The sequence below is a fragment of the Alosa pseudoharengus genome, unplaced genomic scaffold (genome assembly GCF_046254945.1).
Source record: "Alosa pseudoharengus isolate Yale_2024_CS ecotype anadromous, Long Island Sound unplaced genomic scaffold, YU_APseudo_1.1 YU_APseudo_1.1_scf_21, whole genome shotgun sequence".
NCBI lineage: Eukaryota > Metazoa > Chordata > Actinopteri > Clupeiformes > Clupeidae > Alosa > Alosa pseudoharengus.
This window is the reverse complement of record NW_027468674.1, coordinates 24,537,139-24,555,237: the sequence shown is the minus strand read 5'-3', so window position 1 is coordinate 24,555,237 and position 18,099 is coordinate 24,537,139. Positions and strand designations below refer to the sequence as shown.

Genomic DNA, 18,099 nt, shown 5'->3' with positions numbered 1-18,099 from the left:
TGCTTTTTAATTTTTAACTAGGTGGGGCTATACATGAAATAAGTGGTAATGGGATGGGTTGACATGCCCCCTTAAGACCAACATACATAAAAAAGGTGGACCTCCTAGGCCCTACGGTTATCAAGATATTCACAGAAAACTGTCTCCGGCCACCTACAGGCCAGTTGGTGTATAGTAACATAAATTAATTTATTGTGTGGCCCCCCATGAACGGAATTCCACGAAACTTGGCGTGCATACAGAGGGTGTCATAATGATCCTACACTTCCAATTTTGTACAGTTTTGACTTTGTTAGGTCACAGATACCTTCAATTACAACACCTCATTTTTACTTTTTTGTGTTTAACTAGGTGGCGCTATACATGAAATGAGTCGTTATGGAATGGGTTGACATGGCCCCTTGAGATCAACATACAAAAAAAAAATGGTCCTCCTAAACCCTACGGTTTTCGAGATATTCACAGAAAACTGTGTCTGCCCTACCCTCCTTTCGGGGGGTCCAGTCCAGCGGGGGGGCTACAGATCAAAACGAAAAACGATGGTTCCATGCTATCCATGTGGGGTTACATGCCCACCAAGTTTCGTGTACCCCGGTCTTTCAGTGTCCCGGGAATCATCTTCGCTGCGCGGCGGTCATAATAAGTCTCATAGTGTTTTGACAAAGTATACCACCCTTAAATTAGTAAATGTGTATATAAAGTTCTGGAATATATATATATCATGAGTTTTCAGCAAGTTTATGAAGACATTCTCAAAAATACAGCATTTCAGGAATAAAATTCCACTCTTATGTCTTATGAAAAACAAAAAGAAGAATTTTGAACCTGACTATCCAAAGTTAAGATTTCTGTATTTGAAATGTATGCAAATTATTGCATTTCATTAGATAATGGTTAATTTACACATAATATTTCAGAAAACTACATAATGTAAATAATCAGCTGTGGAAGTTTTAGGGGGATATTCCTAACCAACAGACCTCAGTCTGTTAGGTTAGATAATCACACCCCCTCAACCATCACCGGCGCACCACAGGGATGTGTGCTGAGACCTCCCCTTTACTCCCTCTTAACCTACAACTGCACACCTGGCAACAAGGCGGTGATTGGTCTCCTCAGCAACAACGATGAGACGGGCTACAGGGAGGAGGTCCAGCACCTAACATCATGGTGCACTGACAACAACCTGGCTCTCAACAACAAGACCAGAGTTCATTTAGTCCATGAGCCAGGGGGGTTGATCGGTATCATCGGGGGGACAAATGCTATCATTGTTTTTTGGCAAGGTATACACCCCTAGTACTAGAAAAATCACGATAGCAGTGCAGGGGTGGTAGCGAAATCACTTTTTTCAGCTCATGAAGTTACTAACCCCCTAAGATAAATTCCGTTTTTTAAATCTGGTGTATATCTTGTTTCATATCATGGTAGGGATATTGTCAATATTCTATAATATGGTGCTGAGTATCATTGGAAAGGGGACCTTTTAGGCTTTCATTTAAGCCCAGTGCTGAATCTGTCTGACAAACACAGACGTCACATGACTTCTTTAAACCAGAAATAACACACATTTTCTGACAATTTCCGCCTAAACTGTATGCTTTCTTTTATCCCTGTGGCTTGAAAGAACACCAAGGACATAAAACTCAACAACTTCAATACTCAAGGCACTCTGATGATTCAGAAAATGTATAACATATACAATATAGCCATACTATTTATTTGTGAGAGCCTTAAATTAGACTTGTGTAGCCAGCACAAGTCTTCAAAATAGAATGGAGCCAATAGAATAGACAAATAGAATACCCTATTAGTCCAGGGCCAAATGGCCTAGTTTTTGAGATACCTCCACCCAATCATGTTTTTTTTATATCTTTGATATATCTAGTTTATGAAATGGATTGTTGTATAAAAATATTTTTATTTCTAATTTATCTTAGGGGGTTAGTAAAAAGTGATTTTGCTACCACCCCTGCACTGCTATCGTGATTTTTCTAGTACTAGGGGTGTATACCTTGCCAAAAATCACTATGAGACTTAGTCCCCCCAGATGATACCGATGGCCCAAATTTGTGGCCCTGGCTCATGGACTAATTGTGGACTTAAGGAAGTCTAAAGCTAGCACACACACACACACCCCCTCATCAACAGGACTGAGGTGGAGCATGTCACCAGCTTCAAGTTTCTGGGTGTTCACATCTCTGAGGACCTCTCTTGGACCCTCAACACCTCTACCCTGATCAAGAAGGCTCACCAGTGTCTCTTCTTCCTGAGGAGACTACAGAAGGTCCACCTGTCTCCTCAGATCCTGGTGAACTTCTACCACTGCACCATCGAGAGCATCCTCACTAACTGTGTCACAGTATAGTATGGCAACTGCTCTGCCTCCGACTGGAAAGCACTGCAGAGGGTGGTGAAAACTTCAACACATCACCGGTTCCTCACTCCCCTCCACCGGGGCCATCCAGGGCAAGCAAGCTTGCGTAAAGTGGGCAGCATCATCAAAGACTGACTGCTGACTAAAACCACAGACTGCTCACCCCACTCCCCATCCAGGAGGCGTTACAGGTCTCTCCGCACCCAAACCAGCAGGTTCAGAGGAAGCTTCTTCCCTTCGGCTGTCACCCTACTGAACCCTAGCTCTGCATCCCAGTGACAACCAACCAACTTAGGGTGGTATACCCTGCCAAAAATCACAAAGACTTATCCCCTAAAGATGGTACCACCAACCCCTCTGGCTCAAGGACTAATGGGGTTGTCTGCTGTAGTTTCTCAAGGAAAAGCAATGCAGAAGTGGCTGGCTATTCCAATCAAACATTCTCAAGCATTTGTAAGCACCTGATTGGAATAGAACATGCCTCACATAAACAGATGACATGAAACTTTCATTCAGAATAGTTTAATCGGCATGACAAAAAACAAAAACTGTCCATGTAAACCCCACCTAGTGTAAAGAGAAAAGAATGGACTAGTTTTGTACGGTGGACATGTAGGCTATTTGTTTTTACATTGGGCATCTGTGTCCCCAAAACTAACTGAGAAACACTCAGACAGAGAGAATGTGCAAAAATATAAGCAACACATTCGCATGAGCAACACCTGACCTAAATACAGTGAGAAGATATTCAGGCAAAGACGAGTAACAACACCATACCTCTTAGTGGAACCTAGAGAGGTGGCCACCACCTTGTGAACCATCAGCCTTAGAGTCACTTGCAATGGGTAGGGCAAAAAAATAGTCATAACCCTGAATGGTTCGTGAAACCTTTCCTCGTGACACTACAACAAGCCCTGTCAACAATAGCCTACAATAGCCACATAGGACCATATACCAAGGTGCACTGAATAGTGCAGAATGCCACTGGCCTACATGCTGAAAGACTGTTAATGCAGCATTGTTGAAACAGACAAGGGTAAATGATACTTTGTGCCAAGTCTTTACCCCCTATCTAGTTGAGAACACATACTGCCTGTAGCGAAATCCTATAGGTAGCAGTAGGGGAGGCAATGAATGAACTGAAAGTCATCACTCATTCTGGCTCATGTTACAAATGCAGTATGTGGCTGGAGGACAGAGCACTTGAGCGCTGGGACAGGTAACCTTACTCTTATTGGACATACACAGGAGAGATATTTTACTGCAAGGGCTTCTGAACTGACAGGATGAAAAAGTGAATGAAAATGACAACTTATTAGGTTACTTAATTAATCATCATTTCAAAATATGCCCAGGTCACAGAAAGATACGTACAAGCACGCACACGCACACTGAGAGAAAAGGGAGGGACACTGAGGAGAGTTGAATACAACATAACAGTTGTAGTGGTCACCTTTAACTGAGTGTTTTTGCTCCAGTTTATGAAGGTCGGGTAGGATATGCATGCAGTTGATACAGCAGTAGGTGAAGAAGTCGAGCACCACAACTTTCCCAGCCAGCTCCTTGGCTAAAGACAGTGGTCCCTCCGTGTTCAACCATTCTAAACCTGAAGCAGGACAAAAATGGCATTCGGTGTTATGGTTAAAAACCGTATCATACTACACGCAAGGCCAATAGGTGAAATTATATATACACATAACAATTAAATAGGGCAGACATTCCATACGCCTTGCTTAATACCGGAAGCGAGTTTTTACCAAATAAGGTTATACGACAGTGCGACTTCCTGAGTGTTGGCCACCTAGACTGTAAATAAGGTTGGCCATAATAAAGCATAATTGGCATCATTTAACGTAGCGCTAATTCGGGGAGTCGCGTTGCAGTATGATATTTTTGATGTTCACCAAGCGTGTATGGAACAGTGCTACAACTAGTCAAAACTGACAGTAGCCAACACCTTCCATGTCAAGGAATGAAGTCAGTCCCAGGAAAGTTTGCAACACTCACCAGGTTCAAAATCAGGGATTTTCAAGTCATCCTTATCATCCAACTTGTTCAGATATTGATAGACAAGGCTTTCCTTCTCTTCATCTGTAGTTGCGTCTTCCAGGGCGTAGTCCAACTGACTCTGGGCTGGAATTAAAGCCGTGAGACTACTGTACGACGCCATGTTTCCAAAAACACAGTACTGTGGGTAAAATCAACATCGGTTCATGTATTGCACTTTCATCATTAACCAAACATTCAATACAAATCGAAATATTGTCATCTAAGACAGAGTACAATATACCACTAAAATTTCATGCACAATCCAAGCAGTCATTATTTATTAGGGTTTTAAATATTTTTGGGGGAGAAATTGCAATAATGTTTGGAAAACGCTGATACATAGCTGGTTTTGTAAGTAGTTGAACTGCTTTGGCGGTAATCACAACATTACACAACGATCTTAGCTGTGCCTGTGATTCAAAGTGCAGTTGAGGAACGTTATGTTTGTGATTGCTTATCAGAATGTATACTGCGATAGAATGCAGTCCTTCGCTTCGTAATATAAAACAATGTAGATGGTGCTAGTTGCTAGTGTCAGATGATTCAGTAGCATAGAATGCGATCAATGAGCGACTCCAGCGTTGTTGCGAAACAAGCATCATCTGCAAAACAGTATCATTTGTGTTTAAAAGCGTCTATGTTTCATTCCAAATGTCACAGAGCGGTTCTGAGAGTGACATATGGGAATATAAATCTCTGAGGAATACAAAACGACATGATGACAGTCAAAATGCGAAAGGCACTAGACGGGGGAAGGGAAAGAGAAAACACGAGTTGGGAACAGAGCAAAGCTCCAACAAAAACAAGCGAGTCTCCACAACGAAGGCTGGTTGTTGTGTCAAAAATCGAACAAGTGCAAAAACACAACCTCGAAATTTCTCGATACAAATGAAAGACGTGAATGGAGGTCTGTCCAACCAACCACCACCATCGGACAAAGCATGCGAGGGCAAGCCTGTCGCTGAAACTCAGAAACCCTCCCCACCAAAAGGATACTGTCCAGTTTGTCAGATGCCCTTTTCCATACTAGTGGTGCAGTCTCAACGATGGCACGTCGCAGAATGCCTTGAAACGCCCGGAAATGACAGTAAAGGTAGGCTACTGGTTTTGATCTGACTTGATCATGATTTATCCCAGCATGATAACGTTTACACAGTTCACGTTTATATTGATAATATTTCTTAAATTGACTTTGTATTGTTTCCATAGAGTGCCCAGAGGGTATTCAGTGTTCATCCACCATTCCAAGCCATTATAAGAAGTACAGCCACTTTCTGCTAGCTCACAGCAGATCTGTCAATGACGACAGTGAACTTGTTCTCTCACAAGAGATATCAGCAGATCATAGAACTACCTCATCTCCCCCTCTAAATAATCAAAACAATGATATACACAGTGGCACTTTGGATAGCTTAGAGTTTAACAAAGTGAGTGCTTCCTCATCCTCCAACCCAAGTGCTTCCCTCAGCCCTTTGCCTGCTGGGCCTACCCAGCCCTCCAGTCAGTCACGGTCCAACGCCCTGCTGCTCCTGCGCTCCCCAGCTCTTGACGACATCAAAAAGAAGAAAGGCTGGTCGCCTTCTGGAAAGGGGACAAAGCCTCCAAGTCTGACCAAAGCCAAAGTTTCACCTCAAGTGAGACTGGACCCTGACAAGGACAACTCTGTTTATGATAATCAAGTAAATATGGACCTGAAATCAGATGCGGTTAGCTCAACTCCTCCGCTTGAGCCAGTGAGTTTGGATCAAACAGCACAACTAGATGCCATAAAAGAGGAAGAATCTTCTCATTTTATTGATGATGATGATTACATTTCCTTTTCACCTCTCTCTGAGATGCCCAATAACAATGAGGGACACAGGGACCAACACAGAAGAGAGTTATTTCCAAAGGAGGAGAGCAATGACTCCCTGCAGTTATCTTGTAGTGAAGCAGCAGCGAGCGATAGCGATGACCTCTTCTCTGAGCTGATGGACCAGTGTGATTTAGAGCAATTGGAAGACGGCCCCCTTGTTAAGGACTCCTTTGACTCCACCTACATGGAGTTAACAAGCTCCTCGTTAGTGCAAGATCAAATGACTACACCTGGGTCCACAGGTGTTCCAGAACTACCTCACCAACACAACTTCCCTGTGCCACACTCAGAGATTGATGACAAGACTTCTTTGCAGTCTCCTCAAAGTCTAGTACTGGAGCGTCTTCGTGAACGTGTATCAAGCCAGGTGTTCCACACAGGCATTGAGGAAAATTCCTGTAGCCAGTTAAACCAAGGTGTGTCTCAACAACCTCTATCACAAACTTCCAGCCAGCTCAACTCAACAACCATGGCGCCCAGGAAGACCCAAAGCAAAGCAGGAGCCACGTCCTCTGGGTTCAAGCAAACGGACATTGGTGTCTTCTTTGGGCTGAAACCCAAACTGAAGGATCCTGAGAAGAAAACAGTAGGAGTAAGTGGTAACACTCACCCTGTGCGGGATTCCCAGCAGACCTCAGAAGCTCCAGCAAGTCATGCTGGCAGGTCGGGGTGGCGTAGAAGGAAAGACCCAGAGGTGGGCCCTGGAGGGGCCACCGAGAATGGGGAGGCACAGCCTGGGCAGGCGAAGGGAGGGAGGAGACAAGGGGGCTGGAGTAGATGGAACAGAAAGGGGGAAGACGGTCAAGAGCGGGCCAGGCCTTGCCCCTTCTACAAGAAAATCCCAGGTGAATATGCAATCTGTTCAATACAACAGAGTATTGTTCTCTGTTTACATAGGTTTTATTACGGTACATGTATCTTAGACAGCCAGGTCAAATGTGAGATTACCCATGCTGAATTATGTCTATGTTGTACAAGTTTTTGCTGTATTACAATGAGCTATGAAACTGCTTTGTTTAGCTTATGCATGCGTTTGACATGCTCTTCCCTCTAGGTACACCATTTGTTGTAGATGCTTTTCAGTATGGCAGCATAGAGGGCATCACGGCGTACTTCCTCACACACTTCCACTCGGATCACTATGGCGGTCTGACTAAGAACTCCACTGTTCCCATCTACTGCAACAAGGTGTGTGTGTGGTTAAAAAAAGCTGTTGGAGATTAGAAAGATCAAGTCCATAGTTAGTGTTTGGAAATGCTATCAGTTGTTGATGAGAAAGTAAATCTTAAATGAAATAAGTAAAATTACACTATTAAAGCCTGGATGCCTGTCGGCAAGAATGGAAACTTTTGCAGTGTATGTTATACTTCATCTTTTTTGCTCCTGTCTGGATTTTGTGACACTTTTGAAACTATGGAAAATTCTCAGCTAGACTTCTGTGAATTCTGGTTTCATGTTTTGTATTCAGTGAGCGTGCTGAATTAAATGTGTTGATCAAGGGTCAGTTTTGACGTTTGATTAATAATGCATAGCGTTACGACACGTGTGAGGGAAGCCAGCTCTGAGATCAGTGCTCAAGACACCTTGCGCCTGTGGGTCTTGTACTTGTACAGAATTAAAATTGCAGGCAGGCCCCAGTGGCCTGTCCTTAGTAACCTTTTTTTTTTTGTGGCTCTTTTCTTTTCAACTCCTATTCTGTGAAATCCATATTGATGGCTGTTGTGATCATCAGCATGTTTTTGTTGCTGTAGATCACAGGAAATCTGGTGAAGAGCAAGCTGAGGGTGGATGACCAGTACATCCACATCCTGCCCATGAACACAGAATGCACTGTGGAGGGGGTGAAGGTCATCTTACTGGATGCCAACCAGTGAGTGTGTTTTTTTTTTCATTGAGTGTCATTCTAAAGATGTCCTGTCATGTCCTGAATAGTAGCCTGCTGCCCCCATGTAAAATTGAACAGTCTTCTCTTGTTGTCACTATCATCAATACTTTAACAACCCTGTTCTTTCACTGTTATTTGAGAACACACCGTAGGCCTTTTACAGATAAAAGGTTAAGATCTATCACTTCGCCAATGTTTGCCTGTATGTGACCATCATGTCTCTCATATTCTCACATGTGCATCACCATGTGTCATGGGTCCTCTCTGCAGCTGTCCAGGGTCGGCCATGCTGCTGTTCACCCTGCCTACGGGTCAGAAAGTCCTCCACACGGGAGACTTCAGGGCAGACCCCTCCATGGAGCGCTACCCAGAGCTGCAGGGGTTCCGTGTGCAGACCCTTTACCTGGACACCACGTGAGTCATAATGCTGAAGAATTCCTACCCACTGGACAGGAAGTGCAGTCACATATGTTTATGGTGTTTACACTGTGTGTGTGTCCGTCCTTGTAGCTTGATGTCTAAACTAATCTCACTATTCCTTCCTTCCTTTCTCTCACCTCTGTTATTTTCTCTCTCAGGTATTGCAGTCCAGAATACACCTTCCCCACCCAGCAGGAGGTCATCACCTTTGCTGCCAACCGGGCCTTCGAGGCGGTGACCTTGAGCCCACGTACGCTGGTCGTGTGTGGCACCTACTCTGTGGGCAAAGAGAAGGTCTTCCTGGGTAAGTGAGCAAACGCTCCTGCAATCAGTGAGCGAAATGTAATTTCCATCCAAGCTAGGGTGACCCCCCCCCCCCCCCCCCCCAGGAAATGAGCATGTGACTGACTCATCAGAAGGTCATGTGAAAAGATCACTTTTTGAAGAAGCCTCTCTTCTCTGGCTTTCATTGTCACACACTCACATGGGCTATTGATCTGTGGAAGCTCCTTGATGTTTCCAGTGGACGGAAAAAGTCTTTTTTTTTTTTTTCTGGAGCTGGCCTCATTTCCTGTGTGGTTTGTCCGTGGTCTGTGCATTAGAAACCTTCACCTTCAATGAAGGGGCCGAGGCTATATGTGTGGCGTAACCAAGACGCCTCTGGCCCACATTCCGCTCAGAAGATGGGCTCGTGCTTCTCTGAACAGTTTCTTTTTCGGGCGCCTTTTTGAAGGTGGCCTAATTTCTGGCCTCGTGGTAGTGATCGTGTTCAGACCAGTCATCTCACAATGGGGGAGTTGGAACACAGGGGGCATGTCAGAGGACGGGACACAGAGATGTAATATAAACTGACCACCGAACAACAGTTCAGTTGTGGGTGTATTTGTGTGTTTGTTTAAATTAGCTGGTTAGTTTGTGTGAACATGTGAGATGAATTATTCAGATGAAATTCAATCTGACCCACTGTGCCATCACTGAATCACACGGATTTAATTTCACTGTTAATGGTACTTTTAGTTTTGAAAAGAATTGAGATAAATAAAGGCCATCTGGATGGTGGGTTTTGTTTTTCATGTTTTTGGTAGACTGTGTTTGGCTTTCACTCTTTCTGTTTGTCTCTGTCTGACTCTCAATCTCTCTCCCATTTCTCCTGCAGCGGTGGCCGATGTGCTGGGCTGTAAGGTCTGTCTGTCCCGCGACAAATACAACACCATGTGCTGTCTGGAGTCGGACCAGATCCGCCAGAGCATCACCACCGACGGAAAGGCAGCCCAGGTCCACGTTCTACCCATGATGCAACTCAACTTCAAAGTGCGTACCCATGCCTAGTCAGCAATTGTTGCCCTCCTCCTTCTCCTGACTAACTGAAGATGCGTGTTGAAATGGCTGTGTCAGTATTATCCATTTGGAGATAGAGATTTTAGAAAACGAGGTGTTAATTATGCAAGTCTGTTTGTCTGAGTTTGTATGCAAATTCGCAGGATGGCGTGAAAATTAATTAAGATGCTAATTACCGTTGGACAAAGTGCAAATCCCAACATCCTAATTCCCCGACGGCAAGCTCGTTCCCCCTTGCCAAATGTAATGCCGCTGATGATAAAATGAACTGTGTGTGTCTATGTGTGTCAGCCCAGAATCCATTACGTTTCACTTTTTCACGTAACTGCTGATGCAAAATGCACAGTGTTTGGGACAGAAACGTCCCTTGTGTGGGAGCGCAAGTGCCCTTGACGCAGTACAGAGGCGGACATATTTTCAGGGGACACAAAACGAATTGGTGTGCAAAAAGAGGCATTATTACTTTTTGATGTGTCTGACTTTCTTAAATGCAGCCTAGAACAATTCACATAAATTGAATGTGGACTTCACTTAAAAGGGAGGGTGTCTTTATTTTTGATTTATTTCCTTGGCCTGACTTCTGTTTCATTCTCTAGTGCCAACAACAATTTCTGTTTTAATTATTTATTTATTTATTTATTCCCTCTTTTGCAGAACTTGCAGACTTACTTGAAACGGTTCTCAGACAAGTATGACCAACTAATAGCATTCAAGCCCACAGGCTGGACCTTTAATCAGGGCTCAGCCCTGGAACACCTCCAGCCGCAGACCCAGGGCAACATCACTATTTACGGTAAGTGACAGTACACAGGATGAAAAAGTCTGCAGTAATGAAAAATGTCAACGACGGGCTAAAATGGCCATGACTATGTTGGCAGGACAGTCACAAGGCTAGGACCAGGCACTATTTAACTTCTGTAACTTCAACTGTGTTGAATCCTTATTCATTCACCAGTAATGCAGTGAATGAGAGTGGTGGGCACAACTTACAAAGAGCCTTTAGCACCTAGTAACTTCAATCATGATGTTTACCAGGCTGTTTCAAATATGGGGATGTGGAGCCTCCAAGAAATTAAGTTCCTCTTGTAAAACACAATTTTAATATATATTATGGTAAACAATGAAAAGATATGAACTTGTCATATCTTCATTGAAGCAGCAAAAGGTTCAGTATTATTCAGTTACTGGTGTGTGTGTGTGTGTGTGTATGCAGTGTTTCCCATACATTGACTTATTTGTGGCGGCCCACCACAATATCAACATTGACCACCACACAATGATTTTTCCAGGTTGCACTAAATTGTGCTGGTTAGCATCATAGCACGCTGCGCTAATTTGTTAACTGTTGCATTCAAGTTAATTCTTTTAACCTGCCAACACAGATATAATTAAATTCTGTGGGAAACACTGGTATGTATATATTTATTTATTTATTTAGTCTGATGATAACAAATCTGCATTGAGAACAGTTGTTACTGGCAGAACAGTTTTCACAGCGGTAATCAATATGGTGGTGTGGAGGCCCTCCTCTGCCTCCGTGAGCTTCACAAGTGCTTATCTTAAGGACACGTGCGTATTTGTGGTATGTGGTGGTGAGAAATGGCGCTGGTATCTTTGCCACAAAATGCCCCGTGCGCTGGGCTCTGTTTTGCTGATTGTATCTAATGAATGTCAGTAGAGTGGAATCCAGGCGCATGTGATTGAAATGCTGCACGTTCAAAGGTTGCGCATGTCTAGCTGTGCCTGTGCAGGGGACTGTTGTTCCTGAAGTTATTGGAAATCCTTCAGTATCTTTTAGAAAGCAATCATCCATTAGGTTCTGCCATCTTGTGTTGGCTCCAGGCTTAATACATGGTCTCTCTTGTGCCCATCCACCACTTTTAAAGTACATTAGTAAACTGACTCTCTGGATTTATTGTCTTATTGTCCTCTTAACCTCCTTAAGCCCTCCTCTTAGTGTCTCTTGTTGAGATTGCTGAATGCTCCTTCTGGAAAGCAAAAGCGTTGCCCGTAATGGACAGAATCAGCAAATGGGTTCTGACCCGGAGAGGGCTGACAGTAGACGGTTCCTGCAAATCCAGGCTTTTATTTAAGGGACTCAGCTTTTTGTCCACCACCGTCACAAGTCAGCACAAAGACACGTCTCTTTGCAACAAATGTGGCTGGTGAGGAGACGTTTGGGTTTTCCATCTCGGGAGGTTATGTCTCACCTACTGGAGCTCAGTTTGTTTGTAGTGTGAATTTGACATTCCCAAAAGTTGTCAAGTATGCAGTCAAAAGTGTATATCCAGTGGCTTAAAGGTGCACTATGCTGTCTTTGTAAAGGAACAAAAATAATTATAAAATAATAGCGTAGATTTAAAACATAAAAGAGAATCTTGACACAAGACAGTTGAACGCACTGCAGAGTCTCTTTTGGACAAGGAATATCACTGAAATTTCGGTTAATGAAAGCATCTCATTTCAGATTAAGTTTCCTCACTTCGGAGACCCGTGTTTGTTCGCCGGCTTCCTTTTTATCTCCTTGCTTGGTTTGCCCCTGCACTTGAGTCCCGAACTGCTTCAAATTGAAGTCGAGCTGTGCATGGAGTTTTGAAGAGGCTGCAAATGAATTTAAATCTCTTGAGGGGAAAGAGCTTCTGTTTGCTTATTCAAGACAGATTTGATATGCTCCCATGAGAACCGATCTCGGCAGTGTTCTGAGTGTCTGAATGACAGTCCTGTGAGCATGTGTGGGTGGGGAAGGTCACACCTCATAGCTTTCCATTCATTATGTCTGGCATACAAACAAGCTCACCTCTGCAACCAATTCATATTAGACTATATGTTTTGTAAACAAAGTTCAGGAGGAGCCATTTGGATGAGTGACAGCCATCACTCACCCCAATCATACTTCTAGGAGATTTAAACCCTCGTTACCTGTCTGTGTCACACACTCTGGCATTACAAAGCCTCCCATCTCCTCCCCTTTCTCCTCCATTTCACAAATAGCTGTGAGCTCCCATTACCCCTCATTCATAGCAGATATTGTTCATACATTATCTCCACTATCCACAATATTCTCGAGTCAACAATGGGCGTTGCCGTGACACCTCAGTATTCAGACATTCTACTTCTGGCCGAAGCTGCGTTGTATTGATTTTTTTTAATGTGGTGGTAGACCGTGCTTGACACAAGTCATGTAAAAGCAAACTTTGACAGAAAATTACAAATCATATAGAATATCCATATTGAGTGCAGAATTTGAAGCATATTCTAGTTAGCCTGCTGAGACTGCACTAAGATTTCATAGATATTAGAAAGTTAGATACAGTAAGGTGTTTGCCCCCAGCAATATGGCGGCCGCGTTCACGTATGCCACCTAACAGAACTCGACGAACAATGCGGTATTTCTACTGCAGTACCTTTCTATGTAAGTTAATGATATGTAAACAGAATGGACAGAAGATTTCATTGATAAGGTGGATAGGCATCCCAGGACCATGGACAGCTACCAAGCCACATATGCTTCTTCTCAGCAGCCAATACCAAGCATTTTGATGGATGAACTCGTGAAAGCAATTTTACTAGTTGTAGCTTGTGAAATTGTCTGGTTATGGCAGACACTAAAATATGGGAGACAGGGGAGGTCATTTGGTTTGTGATGTCTTCTGTACTTCCTTCATGCTTCTGAGTGGTTTAGTGACACACTATTGACGGAGAAGTTGTGGGGGGGGGGGGGGGGCAGTGTGCGCTGTAAGTATGTTGGGGATGTATGTTGGAGAAGCTGGAGAAGTGTGTGTGGGGGGGGGGGGGGGGGGGGGGTCATGAGTGCTGAGGAGTGAATGAGTGCAAAGTCAGTATAGTGTGAGTTCAGAGTTCGGATGGCCTGGGGATAAAAACTTCTCCTGAGTCTCTCAGTTCTGGCTTTGTGACTACATAGGCGTCTTCTTGATTTCAGCGGTAGGAATAATCCATTGTTAGGATGAGAAGAGTCCTTCAGAATCTTTTGGGCTCTTAGGAGTACTCTTCTGGAATGGATATCTTGTAGAGCAGGGAGTTGAGTTCTTATAGTACGTTCAGCTGAGCGCACTACTCTCTGCAGAGAACTACAATCTCTAACTGTGGAGTTCCCATACCAGGTGATGATGCTACCAGTTAGAACACTCTTAACCGCTGAAGTGTAGAAGGCCTTCATGATGGATGTAGAAACTTTGAATTTCCTTAGCTGACGAAGGAAGTATAGTCGTTGTCTGGACTTCTTCAGAACATGTTGAGTGTTAACAGTCCATGTTAAAGGAATTATCCGGAGTAAAATGCACTTTAGATCGATTTACGGATGATTGGGGGTACATACGTTGAGTTGACATCAAAATCATGTCATTCGGATGTGTTTTTTTTTTTAAAACGGCGACGAAATTGTGAATTTCCAGAGCGTGTTACAACACACTCAGCAATAAGACTCCTACAGCAAAGATGGCAACATTTCCGGAAAGGTACTGGCTTGATGAAATTCATTCTGGACTCTCTATTCGACCACATAAAGACCTCGGGATACTTCGGTTTGGCTTTACGGACCCTCTACTCACTACTACGTAGCGTTTTGTAGCTGCGCAATTGAAATGCCCCGCTGACTTCCAGGCTACGAGTTGTGACTGAAAACGGTACCATCAAACTTTCTCAAAACACATCCGAATGACATGATTTTGATGTCAACTCAACGTATGTACCCCCAATCATCCGTAAATCGATCTAAAGTGCATTTTACTCCGGATAATTCCTTTAAGTCTTCAGTAATGTGGACACCAAGGTATTTAAAACTTGTGACTCTCTACAGGTTGCCCGCTGATCATTAGTGGGGTGTAACTGTAGTTCTGCTGCTTCCTTCTGTAATCCACTACCATTTCCTTGGTTTCACAGTGCTGTACTCTGTCCTCATTCTTGCCAGACTGGTTTTGGGCCATTTTATAGCCTACACAAGCTACACCGACACTGTTGTAAACTCAAGACTCCAGTTTTTATTGTAGTGGTGGACACAAGCTATGTGCACAATGCGACCCCATTGGAAATGCATGACTTGACCAGTGGCATTTCAAACATTCGGAAAACACATTTTGCTGCTCCTTGCGTAGCTTGACGCTTTCACGTGGCTTCCGTAGACTATTAAACAACCCTTGTGACAAACTATTCATTATGAAGTTGGTCAGTTGTGAAACGACTAGGTGTTTGAGTTGATATGTGATTACAAAGACAAAGAGTGTTGATGGAGGCCAGTCAACCAGTTCTATGGGGTGTTGAAGGGCAAAGTTCATTCATCTTGAAGAAAAATTGTGTGTCAGATTGAGACTGATATTTATTTGTTTTTGTGTGTTCAGTAATGCGTAACATGCAGAATGGAAGTTCATACGCTTCGGTTTCCAAAATTCCATTTAAACAATAATCCCCAAAAGGCGGGAGGTTTCAGTAATTTTATAACAGCTCAGAGGTATTCTAAAATTACTTGGCAACTACGGACAATTTTGGGGCTTATCATAATTTGTAGCACATTTGAATTTAAATCTATCAAATTAACACATTCCAATTTTTGATTGCATTTCTTTTAGTCTGTGTTAAACTTGTATCACTGCCTCATGAAGACGCGTGTAGGTCTGACTAATTAGCCTGTTAAGAGGGCTTCCTTTGTGACATTAAAAAGCTTCAGGCTTAGCGTACCTCGCCAATCGGCTAACCTTGCTTTGTAGTTACTCCCGCTGACGTACAGACCAGACTGAAGTTTAAAATGTACCGGTACTTTGTTTGAAACTCTCTTAGGACTTTTTATTTTTGTCTTGCAGAGCATACATTGTTCTTTTGACAGCAGGCGGTCATTGGTCATTACTGTATCTCTAAAGACCTAATAGTATAATTAATGTAGCAGGACAAGACAAAGGGTGCTCTTGTGAATAATATGACTGGACTAGAAGCCCAGGCAGTCATTTTCATTGTGGGTTCTGCTGGCAAGATGACTCCTAACCCTAGAAAAGCCAATTAGTGCACAAATGTACCTCCATGAGCTTAACCTTTATCATGGTAATCTGCTCTTGGCAACTGTAGTTTCTCATGGATGCCCCTGTACCTCATGTATCTTTGGTTTTCTTCCCCATCAGGCATCCCGTACAGCGAGCACAGCGGCTACCTGGAACTGAAGCGCTTTGTGCAGTGGCTGCGGCCCCAGAAGATCATCCCCACGGTCAACGTGGGCAGCTGGCGAAGCCGGAAGGCCATGGAGCAGTGCTTCAGCGAGTGGGACGCCGAAGTCGGCACCCACCTCAAGAGACTCCAGTGATCCATCGCACCTTTTGAGTGTGTTTGCTGGTCTTGGATAAGTTTGTTTGTTTATTTAAATTTCCCTGCCTTCTGAAGGATTTTGCTACGGTAAGGTGGCGGATTGTGCTGCCTACTTGATGCCACAGTAAAACAGCCATCTGCCACTGGACATTTTTCCTAAGAAGGCGGCATGGCTTGCATTGGAAACCGTACAAGTCCGCACTCCAACACCTGGACCACGTCCTGTGACCTGGGCCCTGCTCTTTAGAGTGGCGTCTTCCAAGAGTCTGTGCTTTGACTTATATACTGGACCTAGAGGAGTCCTCGGTTTACACTGGCCATTACTGTAAAGCGCACTTTCTCCCTTTGAAACATTGAAACAGAGAGTGTGGAGACACCATTAGCACTGTGACCTTCAACTCGCCTTGCTCATCTCTCTCTCTCTCTCTCTCTCTCTCTCTCTCTCTCTCTCTCTCTCTCCCCGCCCCCCCCCTGGCATCATGGGGTGTACCATGGTGTGCTCGCCGAGAGACTAGAGTGCCACAGCCATTCATTGCACCCCATTCTGTCCCAGCTTGACATCACCCTGTAAATGCCTCTTCATCCATGGAGGTGGAACAGACGAATGAAATCAAGAGGCTCTCTTTCAATTCTCTCTCTTTCTCGGTTTCAATTAAAATCAACACTCCCAGTTGCGCAAGTTTGGACGTGAGATGCTGCCATTAATCCATTTGATTGATTTTAATGAAGAATCTTTATTAGCTTGGGCTGAATTTGGTGCATTGGCCTGTGTACTTTTAACAATAATTTGTTTACGCCTGGGTGTCTCTTGAGTGGTGTTGAGACACAAATTCTAGAGAGCTCCTCTGCCTGATGGTTCACAGACTCTAATGGTGTTTACTCTTAGAGCAGAGCTCTTAGACCTGTGCCAGGTTTCCCCTCAGAGTGTCAAGGTGCTTGAAGTCTGACTACCATCTAATTGAAGATTCTTTTGAATTTTCTCTGTTCCAGTGACATTGGCTTTACTCGCCTTCCTTTGGCTGTTTTTCATGTAGGCCAACCTATATGAGTTTTATTTTTGGACTGAATAAGGAGGGCTATCTGGATTGGTCTCTATGGTGACCACTGTTCTGTTTTGTTCCCTCATGACATTTTAATGCTGCTCCCGAACAACTTCTTAAAGTGCTGCTGGACAAAAATACAAGTAGGTGCACTGAGCAATTTCAGGGTCTTTTAAATAAATTGCTGCATTTTAAGTCATTATTTTAAAACTAAGTGTAATTCATAAAATAAATTAACAGCTGAACTCTTGTTCTTTGGGGTCACTGTCCATATGTCCAAATGTCCATATATGTTAAAAGAATGTGGTTTTGCCAAAGCTCTGTAAAACTTTTAAACAACCATAGCTTTCCTATCTTAGTAGTTTCATACCAATTTTGCTGTTTTATCAGTTCATTTTGGGAGCTTAATTTGCTGACGAGCGACAGAGAAGATTCACAGGATGATTATCAAATTTCAGCGCTTTCAGCGTCCACTTGGCAGTCCCAGCAGGACTGCGCGTTCCATGCCACCACGCACAGCATCTGTCAGTGACTTTGAGGGATGCGTTGGCCGTTTTTTCCCCTCTGCCAATGTTGACCCCCCCCCCCCTCCCAGTAATTTGCACGTTAAAGCATTATGTCGGCTAGTTAGTGTGTGTGTGTGTGCCGTGTTGGCGAAAAAGCAAAGGAGACTTATGAAAAGACAAATGCATTTACTTGACAAAAATAAACTAAAAAATGAAAAGAAAGAACGTTTGCAAACGAAAACGTGCAGGTTTGCTTTTTAGATGGAATGGGTGTCGTTCTGCATGTCGAAGGTGAGCTCTGCATGGCATTTGAAATAAATCCG

General features: G+C 43.7%; 2 protein-coding genes across 2 annotated transcripts in view; one reads left to right on the top strand and one right to left on the bottom strand.

The window, feature by feature from the left end:
* The window catches only part of nhlrc2 (NHL repeat containing 2), a 33,623-nt gene extending 29,067 nt beyond the window's left edge, over positions 1 to 4,556 (bottom strand). Inside the window, exons 1-2 of the mRNA XM_076298259.1 lie at positions 4,385 to 4,556; positions 3,831 to 3,983 (exon numbers count right to left, since the gene is read on the bottom strand). Coding sequence (XP_076154374.1) covers positions 3,831 to 3,983; positions 4,385 to 4,547 — 316 coding nt within the window. The 5' untranslated portion in view covers positions 4,548 to 4,556. The remainder of the gene's footprint in view (positions 1 to 3,830; positions 3,984 to 4,384) is intronic.
* Positions 4,557 to 4,677: 121 nt separating this feature from the next.
* Positions 4,678 to 16,656, top strand: dclre1a (DNA cross-link repair 1A (PSO2 homolog, S. cerevisiae)). The gene is made up of 9 exons (XM_076298258.1): positions 4,678 to 5,519; positions 5,636 to 7,126; positions 7,336 to 7,469; positions 8,033 to 8,151; positions 8,437 to 8,580; positions 8,745 to 8,890; positions 9,743 to 9,897; positions 10,579 to 10,717; positions 16,050 to 16,656. Exons 1-9 carry the CDS (start codon positions 5,078 to 5,080, stop codon positions 16,226 to 16,228), a joined length of 2,949 nt encoding a protein of 982 aa, XP_076154373.1. The 5' UTR covers positions 4,678 to 5,077; the 3' UTR covers positions 16,229 to 16,656.
* Positions 16,657 to 18,099: the final 1,443 nt, after the last annotated feature.